This window comes from Halichoerus grypus, chromosome 3 (assembly GCF_964656455.1).
Source record: "Halichoerus grypus chromosome 3, mHalGry1.hap1.1, whole genome shotgun sequence".
NCBI classification, from domain to species: domain Eukaryota; kingdom Metazoa; phylum Chordata; class Mammalia; order Carnivora; family Phocidae; genus Halichoerus; species Halichoerus grypus.
Window position 1 is genome coordinate 71886803 of NC_135714.1, and position 24891 is coordinate 71911693.

The 24891-nt window shown below is 37.9% G+C and overlaps 1 protein-coding gene across 4 annotated transcripts in view; it reads right to left on the minus strand.

Annotated features, from left to right (window-relative positions):
- The window catches only part of FAM13A (family with sequence similarity 13 member A), a 363045-nt gene that overhangs the window by 319392 nt on the left and 18762 nt on the right, over positions 1-24891 (minus strand). For 2 of the 4 annotated variants that reach the window (XM_078068954.1, XM_078068953.1), the window contains exon 1: positions 15751-16002. The exons of 1 other annotated variant lie outside the window; for it this stretch is intronic. In XM_078068954.1, coding sequence (XP_077925080.1) covers positions 15751-15855 — 105 coding nt within the window. In that variant the 5' untranslated portion in view covers positions 15856-16002. Of the gene's footprint in view, positions 1-15750; positions 16003-24891 lie in introns of those variants that run through there. One more of the 4 variants, XM_078068956.1, reaches the window with a different exon arrangement.

Consider the following 24891-nt stretch of genomic DNA (forward strand, 5'->3'; position numbering starts at 1 on the left):
GCTCTCTCGGTCAAATAAATATATAAAATCTTACAAAAAAAAAAAAAAGAAAAACGGTCAACTCCAATTTGTACATACTGCTAAAGGTGAAGGTGGGGCAGAAGGCTTACAGCAGACTCACCTCAGCACTGTGAGGACTCTGGTGAGAGCCAGGAGGGACGCACGCAGCAGTGAAAGGTGTTTAAACTCTCTTACAATTTTTTTTTTTTTTTAAAGATAGAATACGCTTTGGGGCGCCTGGGTGGCTCAGTCGTTAAGCATCTGCCTTGGCTCAGGTCATGATCCCAGGGTCCTGGGATCGGGCTCCCTGCTCGGCAGGAAGCCTGCTTCTCCCTCTCCCACTCCCCCTGCTTGTGTTCCCTCTCTCGCTGTCTCTCTGTCAAATAAATAAATAAATAAAATCTTTAAAAAAAAAAAAAGAATACGCTTGGAGAGGGAGCTGAATGGGGCTTAATTGCTTAAAGGAAGAGGAGAAAGAAGGTGCAGAAAGTAGGGACAAGGGGAAGATATCAATCAGGAAGCACCAGGAAAATACACCACCTATATCACCATAGGTTTCATTCCCTTGGAGAGCAAGTTTATGAAGAAAAGACAATAGAGCCCTCCTGACTCAGGTTCACTTATGAGAGGCAAAGGAGAGATGGGCAAACAGGGGCCATGCCTAAGAAAATAGTCCTTTTGGTAGCAATAGAGGGAGTCCCAGGGCTGTGTAACTTGAAAAGCTGTGTTGGCCCTCCCATCACTACACCCCACAGGAACCTCTTGCTACTGATATTACAAAAATCCATCTCACTGAAATATGAGTAAGAAAAAAGGAACATTACCAGCAACTATATGGAGACTTTTCTTTAAAAAAGCATCATGACTTTCCTAAAATAAGTCATCACAAAACCCTTACCAAGAAGCAGATGGAAACTGTAACCTAACAAACAGAACTAACAAAACTGAATAAGGAAATGACACCAAAAGACGGGCAATAACAAAATAAATTTGATTTTATCAAAATTAACAACTTTTATGCATCAGAAGACACCATCAACAGAGCACAAAGACAACCCACAGAATAGGAGAAAATATTTGCAAATCTTATATGTGATAAGGAATTAATATCCAGAATATGTGAAGAATTTCTACCACTCAACCAAAAAACCAAACAACCCACTTCAAAAATGGACAAAGAAGTTGAACAGATATTTCTCTAAAGACAACATACGAATGTTCAGTAAGCACATGAAAAGATGCTCAATATCACTAGTCATTAGGGAAATGTCAATCAAAACCAGTGATCACAAGCAGTAACCTCTTTGACATCAGCCATAGCAACTTCTTTCTAGATATGTCTCCTGAGGCAAGGGAAACAAAAGCAAAAATAAACTATTGGGATTTCATCAAAATAAAAACCTTCTGCACCATGAAGGAAATGATCAACAAAATTTAAAGGCAACCTACAGAATGGGAGAAGATATTTGCAAATGACATATCTGATAAAGAATTAGTATCAAAGTCTATAAAGAACTTATCAAACTCAACACCCCAAAAAAGGAATAATCTAAAAATGGGCAGAAGACATGAATAGACATTTTTCCAAAGAAAACATAACGATGGCCAACAGACACATGAAAAGATGCTCAACATCACTATCATCAGGGAAATGCAAATCAAAACTACAATGAGGTATCACCTCACTCTTGTCAGAATGGGCTAAAATCAACAACACAAGAAACAACAGGTTTTGGTGAGGATGTGGAGAAAGGGGAACCCTACAGTACTGTTGGTGGGAATGCAAACTGGTGCAGCTCTGGAAAACAGTATGAAAGTTCCTCAAAAAGTTAAAAATAGAATTATCCTATGATCCAGCAATTGCACTCTAGGTATTTACCCAAAGAATACAAAAATAATAATTCAAAGGGATACATGCACCCCAACGTTTATAGCAGCATTATCTACAATGGCCAAATTATGGAAACACTACCAGTGTCCATCGACTAATGAGTGGATAAAGAAGTGATATATATATATATAATGGAATATTACTCAACCATAGAAAAGAATGAAATCTTGCCATTTGCAATGACATGGATAGAACTAGAGTGTATTATGCTAAGTGAAATAAGCCATATGGAGAAAGACAAATACTGTATGATTTCACTCATATGTGGAATTTAAAAAACAAGACAAAAGAGAACGGCAAACCAAAAAACAAATTCTTAAGTATAGAAAACAAACTGATAGTTAGTGGAGGGGAGATGGGGGGGTGGGGGTTAAATAGGTGATGGAGATTAAGGAGGGCACTTGTGAGGAGTATGGGGTATTGTATGGAAGTAATGAATCACTATTGTACACCTGAAACTAATAAAACACTGTATGTTAACTGGAATTTAAATAAAAACTTTTAAAAAAGATGTACGTTAAAGAAAAAGAAAAAACCACATCAGGATCATTCTTCAGTTTAACGAAAAGAAAATAAAACCACAGTGAGATACTGCTTTACATCCAGTAAGATGGCTATTAAAAAACAAACAAAACAAAAGCAAAAAAGCAAAAGACACAGAAAACAAGTGCTGACTAGGATGTGGAAAACCTGGAGCCTTCATTCATCGCTGGTGGCAATGTAACAATTGTACACTATGAAAAACAGGTGGTTCCTCAAAAAGTTAAATATAAAACTTCCATGTGATCCAGCAATTTTGCTTCTGGGTATATTAAAGCCAAGGACTCGAATACTTATAAACCTATGTTCATAGCAGCATTATTCAAAACAGCCAAAAAGTAAAAACAATCCAAATGTCTATCAACAGACCAACAAAAGGTGGTATGTATATACACAGTGGAATATTATTCAGCTTTATAAAGGAATGAAATTCTGACACATGCTGTAACATCGATGAAGCTTGAAAACAGTATCAAAGTGAAATAAACCAGACCCAAAAAGACAAAAATTACATGTTTCTACTTGTGAGATATCTAGGATAGGCAGATTCATAGAGACTGGAAATAGAACAATGGGTACCAGGGGCCGGGGGGCGGGGGCAGAGGAGGGAATGGGCAGTTGTTTAATGGGTACAAAGTTTATGTTGGAGACGATGCAAAGTTCTGGAAGTGGATAATCATAATTGTTACACAACATCGTGAATGTACTAATGCCACTGAATTGTAGATCAAAAAATGGTTAAAATGGTAAGTTTTATGTTATGTATATTTTACCACAATTAAAATAAAAGTTAATGAATTGATTACGATGAAAAGATACCACAAATCTGAAATGTACAAATTTAGGGAAGAGATACTCAGTCCATAGAGAATGTGAAATGGAAACTGGCAGAATCATGAAGGGAAGAAAAGGAAAAGACAAAACCATTTCAGAAATGAAGACTGAATTATCAAGAGCACAAAGGAGAACAGCTATTAACAGACCAGTAAGGGACGTAGAAGACATAAATGAGAAAAGTAGACATAATGAAACATTAAGAAAAGAATGACAAGGGTTTAAGAGATAACTACAGAAATCAGTTTAATGAGCTCCAATATATGTGTTATTGGAGTCTCCAAAGAAGAAAACCAAATAATGGAGTAGTACTTTTGAAGATGTAATTCACAAAAACTTTGTTTCAACAGAAGCCCTGAATCTACAAACTGAAAAGACACACCTTAGACTCAGAACAGTCCAAATGAAGATCTATTCTAGGGAAATTATTAGACTAACAATAAAGAAGAGTCCTTTGGGCAGCCAGGCAAAAGTCATGTCATAATAAGGAAAGAAAAAGAGTGGCCTCAAACTTACAGATTGCAGTATTTAATGTCGGAAGACAACAGAGTAAGACTTAAAAAATATTTAAAGAAACACTGCGTGAGCCAAATTTAATAACCAGTCCAGCTGTCCTTCATCTATAAAAGCTATAGTTTAAATATACAAAGGCTAAGAAAATATTGTATACTTGAACCTTCCTTGAGAAAATTACCAGAGAACAAACTTTAACCAATTCATAAATGGCTGTAGAGACTTTGAAGTGATAAAGAAACTTTTAAAATTTAAAAACTTAAAAAATTTAAAATTTAAAACAATTTAAAAATTAATCATTTAAAAAATGAACCATGTTATGTGAGGAAGGAATGAAGAACCTGCTATAATTACACTCAAACAGGAAGATTTGGGGTTGAAACACTTCCAGATTTTAAAAGAGCAGCCATGTGGTTCAGAGGACAAAACCAGAAAGTGAAGGGTAGTTATCTGAAAACAGATTTTAAGACATATGAAGAAGAAATGATAATCACTTCTAAAGATAGAATAGATTTTCTCAGGAGGTGGTGAAGATCGTAGTAATCAAAGGTAGGCAAAAACAATGTAATGCTATTTGTCATCCTTTCTACTCATGGAAAATTTTTTGAAAAGAAAAAAATTGGTAAAAAGCAGTGGATGTAAATGGATTAAAATTTCTGGAGGACAATTTGGCAACACCTAAGAAAAACAGGGGCTTCTTCCCAGGCTGTCCTCTTTTAGTCTGGTCTCCAAACACAGGGGAGGGGTAATTAACAGTGAGCAAGACTACCATCTTATACAAATGGGACCTCTAGATATTCATAATATACTGTTATTTGGGGGTGGGGAGACTACTATAAAACTAATGTCAAGTCTAATCTGTTTTTATAAGTTTTTATAAGTTTATAGGCTCATAGAAAAACTATAGGACGTAAGCAAACATAGTACATGTTTATTTCTGTGTTATGGAATCTTATTATTTTCTCCTTTTTATTTCCTAAATTTTATACACTAGACATGTATTACTATTATTTCAAGAAAAATGAAAGGTTATTATAAAAAGTTAAATTTTCTATATAAAATGAAGTCAAGACCTACTCCTGACTTCCAGTGATAGAGTACAGGGTTCTACAAATCCTCTCCTAAACAAAACAATACAAACCTGGACAAAAATGTCAAAACAATCATTTCAGGGATCTAGAAACTGACCAAAGGCAAAAAAACACATTAAGAGACACTTATTTGTGAAAAGATGATGAAGTTTAGTGATAAGTAATCAGAGTTTGTGGCACACTTGCCTGGGTCTACTTCCAACCCCTCCTACCCCCTTGGTGCGGTTGGCACAACAGTAATGAAACCAGTAGCTTTGGTTCTGGCTGAATTGATCTGAAAGACAGGACAAAACCCCCACTCCTGTGGGTCATGTATCTGAGAAAGGACTTGTATCCATACTATGTAAAAAGAACTCAACACAATAAGAACCAACAACCCAATAAAAAAAAATGGGCAAAAGACATGGACAGACATATAACCAAAGGAGATATACAAATGGGTAATAGGTCTATGAAAAATGCCTAACATCATCAGTCATTAAGTAACAGCACTACAAATTCACTAGAATGGCTATAATAAAAGAGTAAGAATACCATATGTTGACAAGGATGTGGAGAAATTGGGATTCTCATATTGATAATGGGCATGTAAAATGATACAATCATTTTGGAAAATATTTGGCAGTTTCTTAAAACATTAAACATAAATTTAGAATATGATCCAGCAATTCCACTCGTAGGTACCTATCCAAATGCAGCATTATTCTTAATAGTAGGAAATAGCCTAAGTGTGACTATCAAATAAAGGGCTAGTATCCAAGATCTATAAAGAACTTATCAAACTCAACACCCAAAGTCAAGAAATGGGCAGAAGACATGAACAGACATTTCTCCAAAGACATACAAATGGCTAACAGACACATTAAAAAATGGTCCATATCACTTGGCATCAGGGAAATACAAATCAAAACCACAATGAGATACCACTTCACACCAGTCAGAACGGCCAAAATTAACAAGACAGGAAACAACAAGTGTTGGTGAGGATGTGGAGAAAGGGGAATCTTCTTACACTGTTAGTGGGAATGCAAGCTGGTACAGCCACTCTGGAAAACAGTATGGAGATTCCTCAAAAAGTTAAAAATAGAGCTACCCTATGACCCAGTAATTGTACTACTGGGTATTTACCCCAAAGATACAAATGTAGTGATCTGAAGGGGCACCTGCACCCCAATGTTCATAGCAGCAATATCCATTCATAATAACCAAACTGTGGAAAGAGCCCAGATGTCCATCGACAGATGAATGGATAAAGAAGATGTGGTATATATACACAATGGAATATTACTCAGCCATCAGAAAGGATGCTTACCATTTACATCAATGTGGATGGAATTGGAGGGTATTATGCCAAGCAAAATAAGTCAATCAAAGACAATTATCCTACAGTTTCACTCATATGTGGAATATAAGAAACAGTACAGAGGATCATAGGGAAAGGGAAGGAAAACTGAATGGGAAGTCATTGGAGAAGGAGAAAAACCATGAGAGACTCTTAACTACAGGAAACGAACTGAGGGTTGCTGGAGGGGAGGTGGGTGAGGGGATGGGGTAATTGGGTGACAGGCATTAAGGAGGGCACGTGATATGATGAGCACTGGGTTTTCTTTTCTTTTATTTATTTTATTTGACAGAGAGAGACATAGCGAGAGAAGGAACACAAGCAGGGGGAGTGGGAGAGGGAGAAGCAGGCTTCCCGCTGAGCAGGGAGCCTGAGCCGAAGGCAGACGTTTAACGACTGAGCCACCCAGGCGCCCCAGCACTGGGTGTTATACGCAACTGATAAATTATTGAACACTACACCTGAAGCTAATGATGTAACTAATTACATGTTGGCTAATTGACTTTAAATTAAAAAAAAAAAGAAAAAAAAAGGAAATAGCCCAAATGTCTATCAACTAACAAATGAGTAAACAAAATGTGATATATAATAGAATACAGCAATAAAAGCAATCAATTAAAAAGGAATGAAATACTGATGCATGCTACAACATGGATGAGCCTCAAGAATGAGCTAAGTGAAATAAGCCAGTCACAGAACATATACTGTATGATTCCACTGATATCAGATGGCCAGGAAAGGTAAATGTACAGAAACATTCAGTTAACTTCCAGAAAATAGTAAATTAGTGATTGTCTGAGGTTTGGGGAATGGGGGAAGGACAGATTGTAGGAATGAAACTAATCGTAAATGGGCACATGGGATCTTATTGAGGTGACAGAATGTTCTAAAACTAGATGGTGGACAATCATCCAATCCTCCACATAAAGGAAGCCCTAATTGAAGGAAGTACGGGAGTAAAGAGATCTATGTGTGCTAAATTTCCAACAGTCTAACAAATTGACTAAGAGCTACCAATTTTGGGAAGTACACACCAATTCAGAGAATCCTAGAACACTGCAAGGACATCTCATCTTTAACTCTAATTTCATCTTTAACTCTAATTCCATGACTTGCCTATGACAAGTCCACCCACCATTACTTATCTGCCTCTTTCTTACTTGTCGTGATGGAGTGCCAACCACCTTATGAGACAACCAGCTCAATTTTTAGATACTAGAATCTTTAGACACTTCTTTCTTCTTGGTAAGACTGTTGCATTACATTATACCCAGCTCTAAGTTTGCCTTAGGAGAACTGCAGGGAAAAACTATACCCTTTTATATATTAGACAATTTCAAGTAATTTATACATTTCAAAATGTATTTGTAAAAGTATTATAGACATTCAAATACAATATTCAGTGCCTTATTATTATAAACTAATCATTATTTCTTCTAGACAGTGTTACCAGTCCATTCTTTGAGTATTCTTTATTTTTAGAAATTTAAATTTAATATATGCATTTCATCAAAACTCAAACATGAGAGTTTAAACTGAAAAGGCTCCCTATCCCAGCTCCAATTACTGTGTTTCCTTGCAGAAATTTTCTATGGATAACTAAGCATATCTATATATGCATAATATTTTTAAAAAGGCAAATATAACTATACCATTGTGTATTTATGCACTCTTTTTTTTGCTACTTGATCAATTTTGGAGGTCCTTCCATATTGGCAGATATAGCTGTTTAATATTACATTGTATAGAGCTACAATTGATTTAACCAATCTTATTTACTGATGTTTAAGTTATTTACAGTTCTTGCTATTACAAGTATTTCAGCAATGAACATTCTTGCCAGCATTTTTACATAATTGTACAAGTACCTGTAAGATAAATTGCTAGAGGTGAGATTGCTAGATCAACAGGTATACAAATTATACATTCTGACACATACTGCTACATTGCCCTGCTAAGATGCTCCCCTGGTTTACAGCTTGATCAAGAGCATGTGAGGGTACCTGCTTCCGATTCTTCTGACATCCCTGGATAACACAAAAATTTTAAAGTTTGCCCATATTTAACTATGAATGAGACTGAGCAATTTTCTTATGTTTATTAGTACTTGTATTATTTGTGAACCTCATTGCTCATAAGCTTTGGTTCATTTTCTAATGGCTAGTTTTCTTTTTCTTACTGACTTGTATGAATTTTTCTATATTAAAAAGAGTAATTTTTTTAGTCATGTGGGTTGTAAATATCCTTACCAGTTTTCTTTTGGAATTTTGTTTATGCAATTTGGGATTGTGCAGACATTTTAGCTTTTTGTCTGAAAAATTCACCAATCTTTTTCTTTAGGGTTTCTCACTTGGTTCTTCTTTACAAAGACATTCCTTGATCCCAAATTATTGTTTTATGGTTTCACTTTGGTATTTATATTCTTGTTCCATCTACAGTTTTTTTTTTTTTTTAAAGATTTTATTTAGTTATTTGAGAGAGAGAGAGAGACAGCGAGAGAGGGAACACAAGCAGGGGGAGTGGGAGAGGGAGAAGCAGGCTTCCCACTGAGGAGGGAGCCTGATGCGGGCCTCGATCCCAGGACCCTGAGATCATGACCTGAGCGGAAGGCAGACGCTTAACCGACTGAGCCACCCAGGCGCCCCCCATCTAGTGTTAAAAGAATAAAGAAGAAATCCAGTAATTATTTTTCTCCAAGTGGCTAGCCATTATTATTAAATGGTTTTAATTTCTGTTAATATCCAATATGGTAGACCCTCCAACCTTAACAGTCTTAAAGAAGTAGCTGTTAATAATTCGAAGTTGTACAATCTTTTCCCATAAACCAAGCATTTTGAATGAATTTTTTAAAATCTCCAATCTAACTGCTAGTTACACAAACTCATAAATATTTAGTTATATAACTTAAATAAACTTAATTACGCTATTACTTGCTACAGTACCTCTTTATAAACCAGTGGAAATCCACAGTTACAGGTAAAAACTCAAGTAGGCTTTCTTACAGTTGCTATTTCAGAAACTACTGGACACAAGCTTATCATCTTTGGAATTTTATTTGCCCAAATAGGCTTTAAGATTTAGATCAGAATTAATCTAATTTATTATCTCAGCAAAGTCTCTTTACCCAATTACCCCATTCTTTCACTATATTTATATACTACTTCATGCTCCTTTGCACTTTTCACCACTGTCACTAAGCTTACAATCTTCTGCAGAGGGACATTAAACGAATACACACAACCAACTGTGCTTCAGAGAAACTGACCCTGAAATAAGCAACCTAGATACTAGGGACTTTACCCATACTCATACTAACCTTGACCGTGTTTTCTTTGATTTTTGAACTCTGTATTGCAGAAATGAAAATTCTTCTTGTAATACATTCAGATTTGCATAGGAAAATTTACATGCCTTTGTTTGCTTATTACTAATCTTGTCTTCCTGTAATACCTCATTGGTTTATTGTAGAAAAAAGCAAAACTAAAAGTTTAATCCTGTTTAAAATTTGGTCTAAATCCAACAATATCAACAGTCCCTTCAGATCACAGAATTCCTTTCATTTTAAAGAAGTAATATCCATCCGTAATGACAGTATTACAGAAACCACCTTAAGACATAAAATAGGCTGCCACATAACAAAGGTAATGTTTTTATGAAGTTTTCAATGTATTTTTACATTATTGTTTTATTTGATTCTCACAACAATCCAATTTAGGCTATTATCCTTCTTTAATAGGTAAGGAAAGAGAGAGGTTAAGAATCTTGCCCAGGGTCACATAACAAGCGGTTGAGCCAAGATTCAAAGCCATGTGTCCTGCCTTCAAATCCTGCTTCATTCCAGTTCATGACAAGCTTCCTAAAACCACTGCACAGCAAGCCACTGCATGATGAAGTGTATCAGTTAAGATGTTTTGACTGCAAGTATTTGAAATTCTAGTTCAAACTGGCTAAAATAATAAGGACATTTATTATCCCATTATACTAATACAAAGGAGTTCAGGGGAAGGAAAGATTCTGAGCTGGTAGATTCAGTGGCTCATGAATGTCACCACCCTTCTGCCATTCACTGATGTATTAAGTTATCCTAAGGCTACCTTCCCTCTTGATCTATAGATTAGATATCTGTCAGCAGCACCTGGGGTGTATAATTCCTTGTTTACATTCAGTAGGGGAATTAGAGACAGACTGCTTTATCCCAATCATGGAGCATACATCTTTCTCTCTGATTTAAGCAATTTAAGTTATGGGCTAGAGATAGTGTTTATAAATATTCCATGAGATACTTTTCTACATTTCCAAACCACCTTTGTTTACACGGGCATATATGACTAGTTCAAAGCAATGAACTTTGAGGAGAGAAATGAATCATTTCCAGAATGAGGCAGATAAAAGCATGCGTGCCTCCTCCATCTCCTTTCTCCCCTGATATAAACTAGGGGATATGTGGTCACATGCTGAAATAGCAAATATCTCACAGAATGGAGGCAGCCCGGATATTAGAGTCACCAAATGGAGGAGAGATTCTGTCAATCTGCATCAGACTTTGAGTAATCTACAAATTGATCTGTTTCCCTGAGCTACTGAGATATCTTTCAGGATTTTCCTGTTGGGACACTCGGTGTTAATTGCCCTGATTAAAGGAGATTACATGCCCACCTGAGGGAAAGATATGCCCTGACCAGCCTACACATCATCTGAGATGGAAAGATGTGCTGAGTTACTTGCATTGACTGCATGTAGCTTTATAGTAAGAGAATTCATGTGCTGTTCAGTTGGGAGACTCAGAAGTACAAAATACTTACAATTATACCGCTCATTCCCATAAATGGAAAATTGTGCCGTTATCACAAAAAGCACCATCAAAGACAGAATGCCTTTGCAGACACGCCTTTAGCTTTTGGAGAGTCTTCAAAAGACCCATTTAAAAATAAAATATGCTTGGGGCACCTGGGTGGCGCAGTTGGTTAAGCATCTGCCTTTGGCTCAGGTTATGATCCCAGGATCCAGGGATCGAGCCCCAGTTGGGCTCCCTGCTCAGCGGGGGCTTGAGTCAACTCACCAAAGTGACATTTAAAACCTCCTTGTGCTCGTGTGCTCTCTCTGTGTCAAATAAAATCATTTATTATTATTATTTTTAAAGATTTTATTTATTTATTTGACAGAGAGAGAGACAGCAAGAGCAGGAACACAAGCAGGGGGAGTGGGAGAAGGAGAAGCAGGCTCCCCGCGGAGCAGGGAGCCCAATGTGGGGCTTGATCCCAGGACCCTGGGATCATGATCTGAGCCGAAGGCAGACGCTTAACGACTGAGCCACCCAGGGGCCCCTAAAATCTTTTAAAAAATAAAATACACTTAGGTCATGCATAGCACAGAAAAGAGAGGTGAAACTGCAAAACCTAACATTTATTGAACAACTACTGCCTAGCCCTGAACAATAGGTAAGAGATACAAATAAGATAATGACACCTTGTGTCTAAACTTTACTGTCTGCTAGTGAGACATCAATACATGTCAAGGAAGCTGAACAAATGGCAAAAGCTCTTTAAAATAAATCATCAAGAAAGCATACTGCTTAATAATGTCTAAGGTCAGAATACATAACCAAGATTTAAGCTCAGGTCTGCCTGGCTCCAAACAAAGCCCATATTCTTTCTAAAACTCCAAACAAAACAAAGAGAAGAAAACACAGGAGGTGGGAAAAAAAAAAAAAGAAGAAACTCACCATGGCATGTGGGATGAATTTGGTACCAAACATCAAACTAGAAACAACAAAGATAACCATGACGGGTTTGGAACTTGAACTTAAATAATACAACAAACAAATATTAGGCAAGAAAATTCAGTTTGGCTAAATAGAGAACAAAGAGAAACTAACCATGAGGAGAAGTATAACTAAGTATTAACAATACATAAGGAGATAGTGTGGTAAACATAGTCGACATAGATAACTAAATAGAGATGGAAGTACCAAGTTGGGCACCCAACAATTATGAGACACCAAATATTCAAGTCTTAAATGAGTCACCCATCGATTATACCCACGCTGGCCCCATGTGTTGTCTGCCTGAGATATGCAGATAAAAATCCAAAGCTGTTCAGGAGTATATTAGCAAGTTACAACTACACCTAGGCACACTTGCCTCTGATGATAAAGCTGTGTTGGCTCCAGACACGTTCCATCTGCTGAGGCCCCTTGTTCCCATTCAACACTGGTCCTCATAAAACCCACCATGATCAGGAAAGGTTGATGTGGTAGAGAAGATGAAAGATAGGATAGATGAATATTGTGTAACACAGGACTCAGAATGTGGGCCTTTCATCCCACTGAAACCCTTTCTACATAGGCAAGCCTACCAGATCTTTCCCTCCTTGCTTTGTGCTGTGTTTTAAACTGATTCAATAAATCTGTGACCAGAATATCTTAATATGGTTTGTGAGCCTTTCTGTACCGAGACCACAGCTCCTGCCTGCATGATAGGATACGTAAGTAGCTGAGGATACCGGGTGTCAAGGCTACAGGAGTGGAGGAGCTCAAGTTATGGACAAAGGCTACAAGGCTCAGGATATCCTTGGAATTGTTCCCAGCACCAGCAAAAGTTGGGGCTGTCAGGAGGAGTGGACTGCAGGGCCCTGATGATACCAATAGAGCTTGTCCACCAATTCACCAAAGATTCGATACCTGAACTCACCACAGACAGAATGTCCAGAGTGTAAGAGTCAACAGACATGTATTCTAGGCCCCTCTTTCTTCAGCCATTAAAATATGCCAGCTTCCACTCTCAACCCACCTGCCTCGAAATACCCAGGTGCCATGATGGACAGAACAGCAGGAGGTACAAGAGGTCTGAAAGACTCAAGATTCCCGAGAGAGCTTGAGTCATCTCACTAAAGTGACATTTAAAACTAGAAGAGACTGATACAATATTAACTGGCAGGCATGGTTCTCATTTGCCTGGGTGTGGTTTATTGAGGAAAAAATAGATGTCAACAGTGAAGAAGCTACAACTTCTTTGTAAATATGAGTAGTAATATAAATAAAATGTTGAGTCCACTATGGTTTTACTAGCAGCACTAGTAATATGGAAGAGATAAAAGGAATGAGAAAAAAAAAGGTGGTTAGTCAATGGACATTGAAATGGATTTGTCTTTGAAATAGTCTGTCCCACGTCAATATACATACACATGCACGTGCACACACACGCACGTGCACACACACACCCAAATATCTGATTACTCTATTGTTTTGTCTAAAGAACTATCTTCTGTGGTATGTGCACACACACACACACACACACACACACACACAGAGGAATATTACTCAGCCATCAGAAAAATGAAATCTTGCCATTTGCAATGATGTGGATAGAACTCGAGGGTATTATGCTAAGTGAAATAAGTCAAGCAGAGAAAGACAATTATCATATGATTTCACTCATGTGGAATATAAGAAACAGCAGAGAGGATCATAGAGGGAGGGAAAAACAAAATAAGATGAAATCCGAGAGGGAGACAAACCATAAGAGACTATTAACTATAGGAAACAAACTGAGGGTTGCTGGAGGGGAGGTGAGTGGGGGGATGGGGTAACTGGGTGATGGGCATTAAGGAGGGCACATGATGTAATGAGCACTGGGTGTTACATGCAACTGATGCATCACTGAACTCTACCTCTGAAACTAATACTACACTATATGTTAATTAATTGAATTTATATAAAATAAAATAAATTTAAAAAAAAAGAACAACTATCTTCAGTAGCAGGATACCTGAGCAGTTGCTAACATATATGTCTAGGTAAAGAAGTCCCAAACTAAAAACAAGTATGCCAGCCCCTATGCTTATATTTATGTGTGATTAGCTCTCACTTTTATGCCACAAACATTCAAAAAAGTATTTTGTTCTCCAATAGCTATGTTTTTCCAGAAATACTATGCTAAAACTCCTAAAAACATAAACATTTCCTCCTAAGTATAACTGGGATAAAGCACAAAGGCTAACCTGAAGTTCAAGAATAGGAATGACCGAGAACTGCCTCTCTACTACAGTGAATAATCTTTTAAACGGTATGATTTTTACGTCAACCTTACAGGAAATTTTGTATATACTTTGGATTAAACTAAGGAAAAATACACAGTTTCCTACGTGGGTCAGTCTGCGTTTCAGTCAAGGTAGAGATTAATGCATGCAGGCCAAGGGCAAGGAGTAAGGATCTAATCAGAGATGACTGCAAATCTCATAACATTTAGGTCGATCTGCGGCCTCACATGCTACACATTTCCAGTCCTGAAGTATTTTATAAAGCTGGAAAGATAACCAGCTGGATACCTGGATGTTACAAGCCTCAGGACTAAAAGGACAAGAGACACCGGGACAGGCACACAGGATACCGAAAAGTTCCAAGCACAGAAATGAGGGAGTTTTACTAAGAAAATTCAATCCATGGGGCTGATATACCATCTGGCGACCATTTGAAGCATATGGGTAAAAAATTGTCCAGATATTTCTATATATTTTAAGATGCCATCAAAACCTACAACAAATTGCAGCCATTTCTGAAACTTAAAAAAAAAGGGGGGGGGGCAGGGAACCTGACCCAATGTGCTGATACAAACGTGAGTTCAGTTGGTAATAAAGAATAAGATATTTCTCACTTAGATCATTTAGAGATAAATAAAATGCTCCCTTGGAATAGAATACCAGCTTGAAATATAAGTATGCTAAATATGTATGCATTTTCTATATATTGAAATAAAAATTTAAATCACAGCATTCTGTGATTTGTATAATTGATAATACCTGGTTATTGCAAAAGGTTATATATAAGCACCAACAGAACTGCTTTTGAAATCCATTAATTCAGCCCTAGAAATATACACCATTTCCCGTGGATTTTACACCAGTGTTATTTACTGATACTACTGTATTATAACAACCAGAAATCTCTACAGTCGATTAAGGATTCACAAACATTTATCGAACAAGCTCTTCCCCCGTCACTTTCAGCAACCATGCTGAAACAGAAATTCTAGCATTACTAACTGAAAACAAAAATGTGAATAGAAAAAGGTCATACACACACTCAGAAGTAACAAATTAATGGTTATCTTAATTCTTTCTCAATCTAGACACTAGATTTTTCCAGTAACTGCAATTAAGCACTTGTATTTAACTCATTCAGAACAAAGTCTGAAAGGCTTGAGAGTGCTCTACTTTAAATCAAGTTGACGGAACCGTATAAACTGCCGCAGGCAGGCATCTCCCTTCATCTTTTTTTGGAAAGGCAAGTAGACAAAAATGCTGAAAGCTGCCCAAAACACTGCTTAATGTCCATTTGAATAGATAGGAATTTAAGTAATGAACCCTCCCCCACCTCCCAGAAAGTAAAGACAAAAAAATCGCATAAACATCTCATCAGAACCGGGAGGGCACAGGCCTCTCCTCAGCCCCGCGGTGCATAAACATCTCATCGGAACCAGGAGGGCACAGGCCTCTCCTCAGCCCCGCGGTGTCCACAGGAGACAGGGGCGGCCTGTACTCACACAGATGGCCAGAGCGCCTGCCCCCATTCTCGCAGGAAGTGCCTGGTAGAAGTGATGAAGACCAGATGAAAACATCAAAATGACAGCGAAATACTGAAATTCCATTCAGTAGATAGGCTCTCATTTGAAAAACAGCTCCTGATCCAGAGGCCTCACAGCAAGCGAAGCGCAGCTCCTAACATTTTCGGAAGTGTGGCTTTGCTTCTCATTCGGCTGAACCCACATGGCTGGCAGGACTGCCTGGAGTTGAAATCTGATCCAGAGCGTCTAGTATTGGCAAGTAGAGGATGTCATGTGACATGGGCCTTAAGCTGCTGACATCTTTTTCTTAAACCTGACTTGCCAGATACCACAAACAGGCTTTCTCTGTTCAGAAAACGCCGATCATCTGGTGGCATTCTTTAATAGGACTTAGTGCAAAACGTGAAAATGCAAACTTGCTTCCTTGTTGCTACGCCTAAGAAAACCTCACATATTCACACTCAGGTTGCAAACTGCAGGCACATTCCTCACTTTTCTGAGGCACTTTTCACTTCCAGTGCCCCTTAGAAACCAGTGAAATTCTATCAAAATGTTCTTCCCTCCACTTTGATTCTATCAGAATTGTTCTAAATGAAAATACTCTTATGTAGCTGTTAACCACTTCTAATTACTTTTGAATTATCTTATTCACATATAATGGTGAGAAACATAAAACAACATGTTTCTAGACTTCCACAATTCAACATGTGTGATTTATAGTCTGGAAATTAGCCTCTAGTTGACCTTTCAATAATGTCCTACTTCATATGCTGTGTCATTAGAAAATGTGACAGACTTCACAATTTCCAAATATTTGAACTGATAGCTAAAATATCCATTTTATATAAGCCAGAAGGAAACTGTCTTATTTTTTTATTATCACTTTTTTTTGGGTCAAATCTTTTCTAGTGGCACATTTAAGAGAATGCTGGGGGGGGCGGCGCCTGGGTGGCTCAGTCGTTAAGCGTCTGCCTTCGGCTCAGGTCATGATCCCAGGGTCCTGGGATGGAGCCCCGCATCGGGCTCCCTGCTCCACGGGAAGCCTGCTTCTCCCTCTCCCACTCCCCCTGCTTGTGTTCCCTCTCTCGCTGTGTCTCTATCAAATAATAAAATATTTAAAAAAAAAAATGCTGGCTAATACTGCATGAGGAGTTTCACTTTTCCCAGTTTTAAAAGACTTAAATTGTCCTCCATAACAAAACATAATAAAGTTATATCTTAAGGGGATGGGGGTGGGAAGACAAGGGAAAGCCCAAATCAGCTCTCCATTTAATATTTCCCTTCAAATCTAGTATACTTTTATATTTCTAGTCAACTAACAATATCCACAGCAATGCCAGGATAGAAAATTGTGATAAGCCAGCCATAGGACAGGACAAAGTACATTTTGTTTCTATGCATGCATACAGATCATTGTAAAGACTACCTCCACAAGGCAGAATAACACAATCCCATACAATAGAATGGGAGTGGGGGAATGGACATAATTTCTCCATTGAAAAATAAAACTTTTTTCTACCTCCACCTAATCTAGGTTTTATCACTTCTGTTTTCCATTCACCCATTAGAAAACTAGGCTATTAAAGAAAATTATAAAACTTTTCTAATACATTAAAAATGTGTCTTCTTTTTGTGATTATATAAGTATTGCCTGTCTTTGGTGAAAAATGAAAGCCTGAAGATTAGGTCGCCTATAGGCTCATCACCCAACATTACCCAATCAACATTTATTACCATACAAAATACAATGGTATATGGCACTATACCATACAAAATACAATGATAAGAAAGACCTAGTACCTTCTCTCATGGATCATCCAATGGAAGGAGGGAGGAATGAAAATAAGTAAATAAAGCTTTTTGATTAGTAATTGCAGAGGCGCTAATAAAGAAGCAGAGATGAGGTAGTGAAAGAGAATAACAGAACACCTAGAAACATTTAGCATATTTTCATTCTTTCATGTTTTTAAAAAACATGATTTAAATCTAGTTTCTGATAGTTTTATGTTGTTTTTCACTTAACACTGTATCACACAAACGTAGTATCACAAGCTTACTCCCATACCGTTAACAGTGTAAACAATTTTCATCATTTACAATACTACATTCTGTATAAAAGTTTGAGTCATTCTCCCATTTTAGACATTTACATGGTCTCTGATTTTATGTGTGTATGTAAGTAATGCTCTATCTTCATTATGATTATCTTCTAGTCAAGACTCCAGAAAGTGAAGTTTCTAGATCACAGAGAATATTAACATGTGCTAAGGCTCTTGACATATATTGACTCTGGCAGTTTACATTCTACAATTCACGCTACCGAAGTTTGAATATTTTTAAAAATATTTCCTAATAAATGAAAAGGATTTCTCATTCTAAAACTTATATTTCTTTTTATTATTAAAGATATGAAAATTCCTCATTATTCATTTGTATTTTCTCTTCTGTGTGTTGCTTTGTCCATTTATCAAATGGAAGCTTACCAAGTCTTTTTTTTTTTTTTTTTAAAGATTTTATTTATTTATTTGGCAGAGAGAGACACAGCGAGAGAGGGAACACAAGTAGGGGGAGTGGGAGAGGGAGAAGCAGGCTTCCCGTGGAGCAGGGGGCCCGATGCGGGGCTTGACCCCAGGACCCTGGGATCATGAGCTGAGCCGAAGGCAAATGCTTAACCGACTGAGCCACCAAGTCTCTTTTATAAGCTCATTTTAAGGATTAAATGATACAATCTATAAAAAGCACTTAGTGTAGTACCTGGAAAATGGTAATAAAAGTAACAATTTTGGATGCTTATCATATGGTTGAATTATAGATCTATTTGGAAATTTTTTTGAAATATAACGAAAAATGAGGATCTAAATTGATTCAATTTTTATTTTGCATTTAACTACTGTGGCCCACACTGTTAACTCTCTCCAGTATGCAGTCTCTCTTTCTGATACTATTCGAGCTTCTTCTCCCTCTTAGTTGGGGCTGAGCCCATAGTTGTGCACCCAGAGACTACATTTCTCAACCTTTCATACCAGTAGATAGGGCCATATGACCATGTACTCATTAACAGAGTGTGAGTGGATAGGATATGTACGACTTCTGTGTCACATGCTTCACAGGAAATCTCTTACTACACATTTACTCTCCTTCCTTTTCATCACAGGCTGGAATGCGGGTGCACCTCACTTCCACCATGGAGAGGGGAGAATCCCAGGGGAGGAAAGAGTGAGTAGATGGAAGGAACCTAGACCTCTGAATGACCTTGTGGAATATGGCTACATTAACAAGCCTATATCAATTAAACTCTTACATGAGAAAGAAAGAAAACTCTCAAATATGCTACTGTATTTGAAAGTACTGTGTGTGTATAAAATAAGTTATCTTTAATATACTAACCAAATGACTCTGCCCCATTTATTGGGCAAGTTTTTCATTTCCCATATGATACTATCCATACTACATATTAAATTCAGATATATATACACACACATGCACAACCAGAGTCTTTTTCAGGCTAATATATTCTGTCTAGGTTTTTCTTTCTTTCATAGTCTGTCTAGTTTTATTCCACTTCCATAATATTTGAATAGCTATATCTTTATAATTTACTTAAATAGTTGATAAAGATAGCCTTCTCTCATTATCTTTTTTTTTTAAGATTTTATTTATTTATTTGACACAGAGAGACAGAGAGGGAGAGAGAGAGAGACAGAGAGCACGCGCACAAGCAGGGGGAACAGCAGAGGCAGAGGGAGAAGCAGGCCTCCCGCGGAGCAGGACCCTGGGATTACGACCTAAGCCGAAGGCAGATGCTTAATGACTGAGCCACCCAGATGCCCTCTCATTATCTTTTTCAAAATTTTTTTGCTCCTTTCCAATTTTTCATGATGGATTTCAAAAACATTCAGTAATGTTAGAACAAGCTGGAGTATCAAAATATTATCTCTCGTGTTATTTTTTTTCTAACACATTTAAACATCTTCTTTCTATTTTAGATAATACTACATAAGGATGACAAAAAATCGAATCCTAATTTTTACGAGTACTTACACACTATTATAAGGTGAAATTAGTACCGTGGCAAATGTTTATCCTTATTCTTGGTAAGGACTACATTTCACTGCAAAAACAAACAAACAAAAACAAAAAACCCTAAATATACCATTTAACAAAAGGTACTAAAAGACATTCTTCACATCAAACAATGTTTCTCCATGGACTGTATCTGAAATTAGAGTCTCAACTATTCCCCCCCCCCCCGCCCCACCGCCAGAGATGCAAATGATAGTAGAGTCCAATTCCAGAAAGTTCTCTGAGCTGGCAAATATATATATTCCTAAGTATTGATTTACAAAGAATCTGAAAATACATAAGCCGCAGCCAAAATATGAGCTGTCCTTTTTTTTCCCCCCCAGAAAGAATAAAGGAATTGTAAAAAGTACTTTCAGAATAGTTCGCTCTGGTAGGCTAATTCCATGACTCCTCCCAGAAATGCTGAAATACCAGGTCAGGACAAAGGAGGTCCTATTTTCAAGATCCGTGGGCTCCCTGAGGAAGAAGTCAAGAGGACTTCACAACTGATGGTCAGGCCCCTCAGACGCTGTCATTCAAATGACCCTCTAGCCTGGGGAAGGTTAATGAAGGAAGCTAAAAAAGACCAGGTTATCCCGTAGCCTCCAAAAATCTAAAAATGCTTCAAAGTTGAGCTCTCTGATGTTAACTGGCAGAACTATCAGTTTTCAAAAGACAAAATCTCTTCAGCTGGAGTAGCAATAACAGTTGTCAGAAGAACAGCAGCGGTCAGCAGAAATAGTACTTCTGGCCACGTAGCAGAGACCAGCAAGTATCATGGGGTGTGGTGGTGGCGGCACTGACGGATCAACCACCTGACGCCCACTGGAAATGGCACATCGGAGGCTTTTCCCCTAAACGCCGTCTGTCTATACTGCAGCTCTACTTCCATCTCAGCTATTTCTCCAGGAGTATCCTAGCCTGGACCAGAATCAATGGCATCCAACCAGATAGGGTATCAGAAGTCAGTTAGTCCTCAGCTATTGATTATTTATGTACTCCCTCTTAACCAGAGTGGTTCAGATATTTTGGGTTTTGATTCCCTAGCAGTTAGAACAAGATTACTTGTTCTAGGTCAGGAGTCAGCAAACTATAGCCTGCGAGTTGCATGTGGCTGCCACAGGTCCAATCCAGCTCCTCTAGACCAACTCTGGTTGCACCCATCTGTCTACGTATGGATGGCTGCATTGGTACTACGGTGGCCAAGGTTAGTAACTGCAACAGAGACCGAATCTATGGCCCACAAGGCTTAAAACATTTACTGTCTGACCCTTTACAGAAAAAGTTTGCTGACCCTTGCTCTAGGCTATTCTGTAACATTACTGGGCATGAGAATCCTCATATATCCAGAGAAAGACTATTCTTGGGCCTTGGTTCCTTGAAAAGTAACAGGAAGTAGGTCTTTCTTGGGTTTATTTGTCTACTTTGTTATGACTGCCCCATTACCTGGCCTTGGGCCTATTCTTAACTTCTCCTAATTATTTTCTGAAGGATTTTCCAGAAAGAGGTCCAGTTCATAATCTGATGCTCATATTTCTTCTCTGAAATCTAGACATTCTCATCCCACTTGAGGAAAAAAAAATTACCATCCTCTCAGGAAAAGATCGATTGTTCTGTAGCCATGGAAACAAAGAGCCAACATAATTTATTTTAAACCTGTTCAATCAATCAGCATCTTGCCTCAGCAAACCAAGTGGTTTTGCAAGCCAACCAATCAGTAACAGCCCAATCAAGAATGGGCTCACTCTAGTAAGCATGACTTTGAATGTCAACCGATCAATAATTGTCTCATTTGAGTTACCAGTCTTCTTCCAATTATGTCACACTAAACACCCACCAATCCTAATTCCCCACTTTCCAAAAACCCTATGTAATTTTCAGTCTGCTCTGCTCAGAAGGACCAGCAGAGCTTTCCCCCACTATGATAGTCAATAAATTTAGCTTTGTCTTTTTGTCAGGTACATAGTGTTGGTCTCGTCATTCTTTGACATGCCTCTAGCTTAGACATCCCAATTCCGTGGGTCATTATTTAAGCCCCACTGTTTGACCTGCATCTATTACTTCCTCACTAACTTGCCTAATGTCCCTTTTTCCAGCCCTACTTATGGCCCCACCTTAACTCTTGGCATGCCTCTTGGCTAAGGCTAGACTGCTGGATACCATTCCCTATTCTTCCCTGGAGCCAAAGCAGGTCCACTTTGCCAGTGTCCATGGAAGGACAGAATCAGGCCCAGTCCTGTAAGAAGTGGGCAAGAGCGCTGATGGGAACGGGAAGGTCCATTCCTCAGGCCTGGGAAACAAGACAAGAGCAGCATTTTCTTTTGAAGACCATTTATTTTTCCATTAAGTTCACTAAAACCCTAATTTAACTTCTAAATTTCACAAGCACTTAATGTACAATGTGCACCTATTACTATTCTACTAATTATGCCTAAGAGGAGATATGAAGAATGGTGTATTACTTGAGCTATGAAGTATATGGAAAAAAAATTTTAGTGCACAATTTGCAAATCTTGAGAAGGCATTCTTTTTGGCCATTTTGTCTCACCTGCCTAGTGATTTGAAAGACCATGTACCTAGGTGGGAATTACTATTACTAGGAATAGGAATCAACACAAACACTTTAATACCCATTGTTCCTTGCTCTGCCTGTTTCACAGTTTATGATTACCTCATGGCCCCTGAAGGCACTTGAGTCTTAATCCTTCAATTAGTAAATACAATACACTAAATTGTATCACCAAATTTGAAATGTGTGCCCTTAGTACTTAAGAATTTGAAGACAGGAAAAAATGTGATGGAAAGAAGTGACTGGAGCTAGAGCTTCAGGCACTAGGTGTTGAGCTGACTTCTACAGAAGTCATTGATTAGCATGGCAGGAGAAGGAGAGGGCATTCTATTTTTTTTTTTAAGATTTTATTTATTTATTTGAGAGAGAGAGCACAAGGAGGGGGGAGCGGCAGAGGGAGAGGGAGAAGCAGGCTCCCCGCTGAGCAGGGAGCCCGATGTGGGGCTTGATCCCAGCACCCTGGGATCATGACCTGAGAGGAACGAAGGCAGATGGTTAATGGGCTGAGCCACCCAGGTGCCCCTAGGAGAGGGCATTCTAATGTGGGTCTGTGTGGTGTGCAAAAAGACATCAGCATGAAAAGAGACTTTAAACAGAAGAATAAGAAATCTAACCTCAAACATTCTGGAACCTCTGTAGGTTCTTAAATAGAAAATAGGTTTGACAAAAGTAGTGCCAGGTTAATCTGAGGTCTGACTAAAATGTGCTAGAATAAAAAGGAAACTTCTTATTAAAAAAATGGACCCTGTTAACAATTGCCCAGCTGAGAGGACAATATCTTGAATTTAGATGCTGAAAGATAAATCACAAACTTTGTAGAAAGAACTTGTAAGACTGATAACTGACTTTACATAAGAGGCAAAAGAGTTGTCATGTAGTTAAAAAAAAAAAAAAAAAAGCACGAAGGATGATTCTAATGTTTGTTTTCCAGGATAATGAAATACTGCCTAATACGTAGGGTATCTTAAACTCTAGTCTGCCTGGCAAAGTTCCAATTTATGCTTGTTGATTCAGTGCAATTGTTAATAGCATCCTCTTTCACTCTTAAAAGTGTTTTTGGAAAAGCTGAGGCTAAGGGAGGTGACAGCAAAGGGTGCAGCCAGGGCATCAGAAGGACCCCCTCTACCAGGATCCTAAGAAGGGATAAATCAAGACTTCCATCTTAATATGTGGAATCTTAAAAAAAAAAAAAACACAGAAAGAAGAAAAGAATGTCAGTCATGTGGAGAATAATATCATATAGTCTAATTAGAGTCCTAGAAGGAGATTAGAGTGAGAATTGGACTAAAAAAATTTTTGAAACTAAGAGCTGAATTTTTTCAAAATTGGTAACAAACATTAACCCTCAGCTCTACAAACCTTTAGAAGAATAAAGAAAACCACACATATTTTCAACAGTGCTAACAGTGAGAGTTAAAGGAAAAAAATCTTAAAAGTAAACCAGAGAAAGATACTTACCTTTAATGGAACAATAGGAGTGACAATTTGGTTCTCATAGGAAATACTAGAGACCAGAAAATAATGGACTGATATGTAGGAAGTGTGTTTGAAGGGGTGGGGGAGGCAAAGAAACTCTTACAAAACTAAAATTACATATCCAGAGAAAACATTCTTCAAAAAATGAAGGTGAAATAAAAACATTTTCAGATAGATGAAAGCTGAATGAATTTGTCATCAGTAAATTCACACTATAAGAAATGCTAAAAGGCATTCTTTGGGTGAAGGGAAGTGATACCAGATGGAAAAATTGGATCTACTAAAAGGAATGAGGAATGTTGTAAGTGGTAAATATGTGGAGGCAGGTTTGATTTTGAGCAGATGCTGTGGGCGTGTGATTCTGTGGGACACTGGCAACCAGAGACATCAATGATGGTCTATTGGTGCCATGAAGGGACGTTGGGCAGCCTCATCATCAAGCGTCAGCATCTCCTAAAAAAGCTATAGGAGATTCTGGGAGCTGAAAACACGAACTTCCAGTCCTCATCACTTCATATTTCCTTGGGGGATGAAGGCATGGTCAATGATCCTTGGATTTTGTACTGTTCTCTTATCTAGGGCTAAAGTTCTCACTCATTAATATCAACTCCATAAAGAAGAAAAAGCAAAGTGTACAATTTACCAAACTATCTGAAATGTAAAATTCTTATAGTTTAACTACCTTAGAGAAAGTAGGATAGATAACCTAGAATCATCCTTAAAAGATAACAGCCTTCATGAGAAGTGATCAAGAATGGCAAGAAGGGAGGCGATGGGTAAAAAGCTAAATGGATCCAATTTTGTACTTGAGGGCGAAATACATTTTAAAGAAAAAGAACTAGCAGAAGAAAAATCTAAATATTCAGACCTAGATGAATTGATCTTTAACTTTACAAAAAGGACAATACCGCTAGAACACAAATCAAAGTCCATGATATCACTAGGGACTTTTCCAAATATCGCTCCCAGCAGATGGCATTTGGATACGGTCCTTCACTAAAAAGTCTCTCTTC